Consider the following 9,078-nt stretch of genomic DNA (forward strand, 5'->3'; position numbering starts at 1 on the left):
TAGGGAAGATGTACATTTTATAAATAAAACAAACTGGCATTCATTATATTTTTTAGCTACATTGTAACTCCTTGTTTAGACAAACCCTTCAAAAAGTCTGAATCCTAGTTAGAAGGAGACTGTCTTTCAGCACTTTGAAAACAGGACCATCCTTTCCATAACAGCCTTCTAAAGGAACTCTTCCCTTTCCTGAAAGACTGCATATTAGGACTGCTGCAAGGCAGATCAAATCAGCTACCTATGTCTGAGTAAAGACTGCAACCAGAGGGAATAAAAATTGGGGTTCCCAAAGGAAAGGCAGCAGAGCGGAGTGCCCTGAACAGGGGCAGCGCTAGGAAGGGGCCTGGGGAAGGAGCTATGGCCACCCCAAAATTTGCCTTAGCCCCCCCCCCCCCATAGCAATCCCCTCCCAGCACCACCACTACCACTGCCACATGCCTCACACAGCTGAGCCTATCCTGCTCCCACCTGTTCTGAGCACAGCCCTGGCCTAGTCCCCGACACCAGGAAGAGGCTGGCAGAACCCATGGCCCTCAGCCCATAGTGTACAGCCTGCCTCCACCCCATAAACAATTCCAGGGGTCCCATTTGCCACCCTGGCTAGGCAGTACCTACCCCCGCCCCACTGTGGGGACTCCAATCTGCCCCCCCATAACAGATCTACCTGTAGGGTACTTTTCTCCAAGCTGCAGGGCTGCATTCCTGGCCACATGCATGAGTGCATGGCTGCGCGCATACACAAGGCATTTATCTATGACATTATCAGCTACACCAGTCAAAAAAGCTGATCACGTTAATTTTCCTTTATCAGTGCCAATCCAATATGCAACCAATATATATCAGTGCACCTCTAAGTGCCTAATGGATCCACTTGTACAAAGCCCTGCAACTACCATGCCAAGGCCTTCGACGCATATGCTTGGGCAAGAGTATGGAAGAACGGAGGCTGTCCAAGTCCTACTATCCCCTCTTTTGTTTCTGTCAGGGTGATGTCCCTTAGTCTTCCTCCAACCCAGGAGTACCCACAAGGCAGTACCCTTGCTCTTAATCAATATAAGAAAAGGAAACCAGTAGACAAAAAGCAGCACAAACCTTAAAAAAGAAATCACATCCCAAAAGTATTTTTAACAAATATTTTCAAGAAAAGCTTTTAAAACTGCCACAAGGTGAAGTAGCAAACTAAGATTTATTTGGTCACCACTTCCTCTATTATTCCCAAATATATATATTTTGTTAAAAACAAGTTCTGTCCCCAACAGCCCACTTACTTTGCAATGAAAACAGTTATAATAACAGTCAGTTTTAAAGCCAATAAAATAATTAACTTCTTATTGAAATATTGCTAGAACACCCTGTTTTAACCTAGAACCTTCAGAAGAAGATTACAGAAACATATTAAAAACAAGCATCAGTTTTCCAATTTAAAAGATGCCACATCTGAAAGTTTCCCTTGAGTTTTCAATAAAATATTTCATTTGAGGAAAACAGCTTTTATTTCTCATGGGAATGTAAATCGATGAAGGACAAAACTTTTCCATATTTTAACCTGGGTGCCATGAAGTTGGAAATAAAAATCTGTCCTGTTCCATCTCCATGCAGTCCCACTTATTTCAATGAAACTGCACAAAATGGGAAAGATTTGTTAACTCAAACCTAGTGAAAAGTCTAGATTTGAGAATGGTGACATCTTGTGAGGAAATAGTAAAGAAGAAAACAAATATCAAACAAGTAAATTTTCCCCAAAGCCAAGGATTTTAAAATCATGTTTTAAAAATAGGAAAGCTTTAATATTTCTTTAAAAAAAGAAAAAAATAAATAAAAATCAGATTTCAGGTGTATAAGGATAGAAATGATTATTCTAGAACATAAATATTTCCAAAATAGGGACTTAAAGATTCACTCACTAAAAGTGCTTTATATAAAAAAGTTAAAGTTTCGATATAAAAAAGCTTGAATAAGTTATGATAGCATCTTATTACTTTAATAAAATTATACATAATTCATATTACGAATAGCCCCCTTACCTTCCGAAATATTACCATATTTACAAGATGAAGTTCCCCCCACAAAAAAAAACCTTTGTCTTATAATTGCATACAGGAAAACCTAACTAAATACCTTTTCTATCATTAAATTGCGCCAAAAGAAGCATGTGCTCAGGAACAGAAACCAACTATGAAGCTGATTAAATGCAGCCAATACTGAGCATGACTATAAAACACTTGGCCCAGATTGGGCACACATGCTGATGGGAAGTAACCACAATGATAGATTAGGTTAGCTCATCTGAATAAGATAGACATCAATGGCAGAACCCATTAAGTGCCATCCCCCTCAGCACCAACTCTCTTTTCAAGTCATGGTGAGGCACAATGCTACATCTATTTCAACTTCCTCTTCACTCCCACAGCTGAGGTGTGACTGTTTTCCCATGACTCCCAATTATTCCCGTTTCTTCACCAGCCTTAAATGTCTGGCGAACAAAACCAAGCAGAATCCCAAACACTTCACCCAAAAATCCTCTAGTGGCCCCTCTCAACCTGTCGCATATGATCAACAGGAACCCTGGTTTACTCTGATTTAACAAAATCCCCAATTTTCAGTTTAAAAAAATCCCCACCTAAATCCCCATTTTTCCAAGATTAAAATGAAACACCACTATACAGATAGATAGATAGGAGGTGTTTCATTTAAATCACGGAAAAATGTAAATTTGGGGCTACCTTTCTTTAATCAAAAATTGAGGACTTTTTTAAAATCAGAGAAAACCAGGATCCCTGATGATCAGCATGGCCACGTCCTCTATGTGCGGAGCTGGACCATGTTGTCCAGCTCATCTTCATATAAATTTTTTGAGCATCCCAGGACCCGTAACAAGTACATCAGGTTCCAGTCATGAGTGGGGGTCTAATTAGTACATGGATCCTTTCGCGGGGGTGGGCGCATCTGGAGTACACACACACATACTGAGCAGTGGTGAGCTGTGGGGTCACCATGGCTTGAAGTCCTGCTGACTTCGGTGGGGCCCAGCCCAATAAACTATATGATAAATTCACAAGCCTTTGGACTAATATCATGCACAGTCTGTTCTATACACAAGTAGGTACCAAAATGCTGCTTAAAGGGTATGTTTATGGAATGCCTATGCTAAAACTTGCAGCAGTTTAAAAAAGCAGTAACATACATTAATTCTGGATGAACTAAGTCTATGGGTACCCTATGCAAATTGGTACAGCCATGTTTAATTTCAAGGTCATTGTTTTCAGGTTTGTTCCTCTCTTCCATGTGCTCAGGGAGAACAGGGTCTAATAGGAAAGAGAGGGGGAAAGGGCTGATGAGGAAATAAGCTGTAGCAAAGCAGAGGGCAAAGGGGTTACATGGGACCCCCCTCTCCCCCAGATTTATTTTCTTTGTAGCAGTGGGAGGTTGACAAATTCAAGAAAAACCTCCAATAATTAGATTCTATACCTGGAAGATGTTAATACATTTTCCATATATAAAATCTAATTATTGGGGGGCTGTCTTATAACAGGGGCCATCTTCAATTCAAGTAAGTATGATAGTTATGAGAATACGTATATATTATGGGAACAAGGGAGTCTAAAACTGGTTTTGGGAACAAAGTTAACGCTAATGCCATTTTTGTTTTTAATGCAACTGGAAAATGTTTATAGGCCAACTGGTAACATTATAATAGGACCACATTCAAAGTTAATGCTATTTAGAAAAATCTGTGCAATTGCAAGCACTCTTAAATATTTAATTTTGAAAAAAATAGATTAAGTATGAACTATTTTTGATGAAAAAATGGAACAGCGCACATCTATTTAGCACTTAACCAGCTATTACACTTTGCTAACAAAACTGTAAAAAATGCAGTAAAAGAGATTAATCTGATTTATTCCTACTTCCATATTCTAGAAAGTATGAAGGGATATAATGCTTGGAATGTCAGGCTTCATCTAGATGTAAAAGCAAATAGGAGCAGTGTCACTTTAAACTAACACACGTGGGTATTACAGGGAAGTCAATTAGGTTTTTGGATTGGAGATGCACCCAAAAAAGAGGAGCTATCATTTACTCTATGAAGTAAATCTATTTCTGTGTTAAGAAAGTCAAACAGAATCAGGTCACAAATGTATATATTTTTAATGGAGTAAAATACAAAATTCTCTGTATCGTATGTTAATTTCAGGAGAAATGATACTGAAGAAAGAAAATTACAGCACAATCAGTTTCATTCTGCAGAACAGCAAGAAGCTATAAGAACCATACTGCAATGTCAGCCCCAAGCACACGCAGGGGCTCCAGAAAATGCTCATTGATCATGCAGCACTTTAAAATGCGCAGGCAGCCTCTCTGCTCTACCTCATTTCCCCCCACCTCCGCAGCTTTATAGCAACGGAGAATTCTCAACACCAGTGTTCCACATACCAAAGGAAAAACTAGTCATATCCTTGCCCTTTTTTTAGTTCTATCATCCTAGAAAGACAGATCTATAACTCTAATTGGTAGCTCAGAAACTGCAGTAACTCAATATTGTATTCAAAGGCTGTTAAATCAGAAATTCTCTAAAAAAGGAAGAAATAAAGCACACAGAAAGCAATTGATAACTGACTGATAACTACAGCTTATTTTTAGACTGATACAGTACAAGAATAAAATCTGGTGAGCTGTGACCTCTCTCCAGGCAGTAAGAGATCAATGTATATAAAAATGTATGCTCCAAAAAGACGACAATCAAAATTCAGCATTTTAGAATTTACAATGTAATTCTGATTACTCTCTAAAAATAAGATATTGTATCTAAGCAGACATGGCTGCATGAGAGAAAAAGCCATCTCTAGCATTTCCAACGTGATCCAAAGCATATTTAGTAAATTTACCATCTTTCATTTTTTAACAGATTTTAAATGTATATTGATTCAAAGAAAAAACACCTTCTTTAAACAGCAGAATATTAGCTACCTTAGGCCTCTATGTAATGAGCTATGCCACACATAGGAAACTAAACCCTCTGAAAGCTGCTTTGCTGATCCCACCTTCTAATGAGTTAATCTAAAGGTCATGCAGGCATTTTATAAAGTCATAGGCTCCCTCTTTATTCCTCTCTACTGCATACAATTTACAAGGCAATTTACAAAACCGGTAAACTGCAACTACACTAATTCTCAACAAAATCTGTAGTCAGAACCAATCCTGTCACATCTCACAGAACAAGGACTGTGTGTCTTGCTTTAATGCCTAACTTCCTCCCCTTCTCTATCCACAGACTAATTCATAAGCAAATTCCAGCAGATCAATGTCTTTGTTCTGGCTTCCTCTTTCGTTGCAGTTTCTAAAAGCAACCCTACCTCAAGAATGTCTTCTAGAACATATGCTTCCATTTCAGTTGCTGTCTCCACCATGTTTTATTAAACTGCCATGTTTCTTACTGCACTATGATTAGATCACTGCCAGCAGGAACACTCCTCTGTGTCAGCAAGGGAACAGGAAATGGAATGTTCTATTACAGCCTGGAGCAGCTGGGCCACTCGCAAGCCAGGCATCTACCAACACCGTGGGGGTGATTCGTTCACAAAGCTCTTTAAAGACACAGCTGCACTTGTACTAGAAACACTCCTGCTAAAAACCCAACCGCAGAAAACATCCAGACAATTTTCTTTAACTTAAATACTTTACAATAGTAATTATTAAGGTGAATTCAACATTTTTAAAACAAGAATTCTGAAGCGTCAGCCTTCTTAGGTTTGTTCACCCGGGACTTGCCGTTTTGTGATACATAAATGTATCTGGAGCAAAGGTTTGTAGAATAAAAGCTGCTGTAGAAAAATGCTTTTACAAGCACACGTCTCAGGCATCCTGACAGAAAGTAACAGGAATGAGTGTCTGATAAAATACAAAACAGCCATTCCGGTTCATTCCTTAGGTATTAAGAAGTCCTTCCTAACTTCTGATCTGTATAAATTAGCAGAGTAAGCTTCATTCTAGTTTTTGACAGAATGGTCTTTGAAAAACCTATTTAAATCTTGTTTTTCTCAATACTGATTCAGCACTCAACAGTTTCCTATGCATAGGTTACCTTCTTGCCTCTTGACAAAATTTCATGCATTTATCCCAGATGGTCTCCCTGCAAGTCTCTCCTACTGAAATTTTTCTCATCTAAATTAACATTTGAACACTGTCCTTTGTAGTCTCAAATACCTCACTCTAGAAACTAAACATAGTCAATCAGGTGCAAAGCTCCAACAGTAGTCTGAAGTGAACTCACACCACCTCCACCCTACAGCACAATTCCGAAAGTGCTCTCTCCTTGGGGTGTGTTATACTGCGATGCTTTAAAAATTGCTGCCCTTTTCTTGGCCAGCTCAGTGCCTACAAAGTCCACTTAAAATCATGTTTTTCCTCCAGATACAATGGTTGTTGCCTGGGTCTCGAGATTCTCTGGCCTCTCCTCCATACTCTCTTTCCATTGCTGGAGCGCAACATTAAGAGAACCAAATGAAGGTGGCAGATATCCTAGGAGAAACCCAGGACCATGCCAAAAAGAGAAAAAAGGAAATATGAAAAAATTAAATATTGACTAGAGACTACCAGAGCCTGACAATCTGACTCCACTTGCAAGGAAAGACTGATAAATGACTAATACACACAGGGTTCGTGAATAGCAAACCAAAGTGCTGTCACTAAGTTTTATCTCAATCTGCTTCTCATGTTCTGTTCCAGTTTTTAGCATCTAATGCTTTGCCTACAAAACCGTATACCTTTCTGCATGAATCTTATATAAAGGTGCCACACTGCTCTTCCTTCTGCCTAACACCACTACCTCCCTCTCTCCATTCTGGTTCTGTAAGAAAACTGAAAGGCTGTTGACCCAGAAATTCAAAAAAAATGAATTCATGCTACCAAACACATACTCCCATCATGTTTGTCAAAGAAAGACCGAGAACGTGTAAGGAACGGAAAAAGTCAACTTAGTTTTGCCTTATTCCAAGAGTGGCACTAGAGACAGTCAGGGTTTATGCAATCTGCATATATTAACACTTGCTGTTGATATTAGAGAGAGAAATTTCCAAAATAAGAAGCTTGATAAGCCAGTGTTCCATAGGGTTTATCATTTAGCTAAATTACTGTTTTAAGATTTTATCTCATGTGAATAAAACATTTGGACACTTGCTCTACTTTTTAAGTTGTTGATCAAGACTAGGATTCTAAACACTAGAAAGAAATTACAAAGGGAAGTTGGAAAAATTCTCCCATTTTAAGCCTATTCAAGGTAGATATTTTAAAAGTCTATTCAAGGTAGATATTTTAAAAACAAAATTGGATGTCTTCATAAAAACAGGTCTCTCTCAAGACCCAATAACTCATGCCAGAATGAGTATTTGCTTATGTATAAAAATACCCTCTCCACTAGAGGAATTGGTGGGTGAAATTTTTCACATGAAGTCAGAAGATATTCAAGTTTGTACAGGATTGCATACTGTATTGACATCCTTTCCACCCACTCCTGTACAACCCCAGTCTCCTCAAGAACCTGCCCGCCCAAAATCTACAAAAATTCCCAACTATTCTCATTTCTCTCCATATCTTTACTACCATTTTAAAAAAATGCACATAAACTAAGGATTCAATGTTAGGTAAGCCCCATCCCCCCAACCCTTCTTCCTTGTATAACTCCCGCCTCTCCACTCTCTCTATTCCCCACCCCGCAAAAAAAAACCGGCGCAAGATCCTCTGTATGGGGTTGGCAATGTTTTAGAAAGGAGTACTGCTTTAACAAATTTTAGCTCCAAGCACAGCCCAATTCTAATCTGGCCATGCCTCTGCCACAGCTGAAACTGGAAGCAGAGTCACTGCTCCCACTACAATTTTGCCACCTGTTCACCTTGCTGCCTGGTTGCCACATGAGCAAGGACCCTCCATGTCACAATTACATAGTCTGTAGAGTCAGGAGGATCATCGTATCCAACCCCCTGCCACTGGCAGGAAAGAGGACTGAGGTCACGTGACCCCAGCAAGGTGACTATTAAGCCTCCTCTTCAAGACCTCCAAATTGGGTGACAGCACCACCTCTCTTGGAAGCCCATTCCAGATTCTGACCACCCTTACTGTAAAAAAAAATTCTTCCTAATGTCTAACCTGAATCTACTCTCCACTAGTTTATACCCATTATTCCTAGTTACTCCTAGGTGCACTCTGGTAAATAGCACATCTCCAATCCCCTGTTGTCCTCCCTTAATAAACTTATAGACAGCTACAAGGTCTCACCTCAGACATCTCTTGTGAAGACTGAAGAAATACAGATCCCTCAACCTCCCCTCATAGGGTCGTTCATGGAGGCCACTAATCATACGAGAGGCCCTCCTCTGAACCCTCTCTAGATTCTCCGTGTCCCTCCTGAAGTGCGGCGCCCAAACCTGGGCATAGTAGTCCAACTGCGGCCTGACCAATGCCACATAGAGGGGGCGCATCACCTACCTCGATCTGTTGGTCATGCATTTGCTAATGCAGACAAGGTGCAACTGGCCTTGTTACACTGCCAACTCATGTTCACCTTGGAGTCAACTATCACTCCAAGATCCCTCTCAGCCACTGAGCTGCTGAGGAGGTCCTCCACCAACCTATAGGCATACTGGGGATTCCTCCTCCCTAGGTGGAATACCTTACATTTATCTCTGTTGAACTGCATCCTGTTTCGTTCCGCCCAATGATCCAACCTGTCCAGATCGGCCTGTATCTGCTCCCTGCCCTGGGGTGTGTTAACTTTCCCCCATAACTAGGTATCATCTACGAACTTGGAAAGGGTGCTCTCCACACCCTTGTCCAAATCACTGATGAAGATATTAAATGACACTGGTCCAAGGACCGAACCCTGCAGGATCCCACTGCCTACCTACTTCCAGGCCAAGAACAACCCGTCCACCACCACTCTCTGGGTGCAGTCCCTAAGCCAGCTGTCCACCCACCTGACTGCGTAAGCATCCACAACCTGTTAGCTTCCCTATGAGAACAGGATACTGTGTTGAAACTGTGTCGAAGGCCTTCTTCAAATCCAGGCAGATGACATCAAGGCAG

At 40.5% G+C, this 9,078-nt stretch overlaps 1 protein-coding gene across 4 annotated transcripts in view; it reads right to left on the minus strand.

Annotated features, from left to right (window-relative positions):
* Positions 1-5,468, minus strand: part of ANKRD17 (ankyrin repeat domain 17) — a 139,870-nt gene extending 134,402 nt beyond the window's left edge. For all 4 annotated transcript variants that reach the window (XM_019534281.1, XM_019534280.1, XM_019534279.1 and 1 more), the window contains exon 1: positions 5,355-5,468. In XM_019534281.1, coding sequence (XP_019389826.1) covers positions 5,355-5,408 — 54 coding nt within the window. In that variant the 5' untranslated portion in view covers positions 5,409-5,468. The remainder of the gene's footprint in view (positions 1-5,354) is intronic.
* Between the last annotated feature and the right edge of the window lie 3,610 nt (positions 5,469-9,078).

Source organism: Crocodylus porosus, unplaced genomic scaffold (assembly GCF_001723895.1).
Source record: "Crocodylus porosus isolate Cpor-Errol unplaced genomic scaffold, CroPor_comp1, whole genome shotgun sequence".
NCBI lineage: Eukaryota > Metazoa > Chordata > Crocodylia > Crocodylidae > Crocodylus > Crocodylus porosus.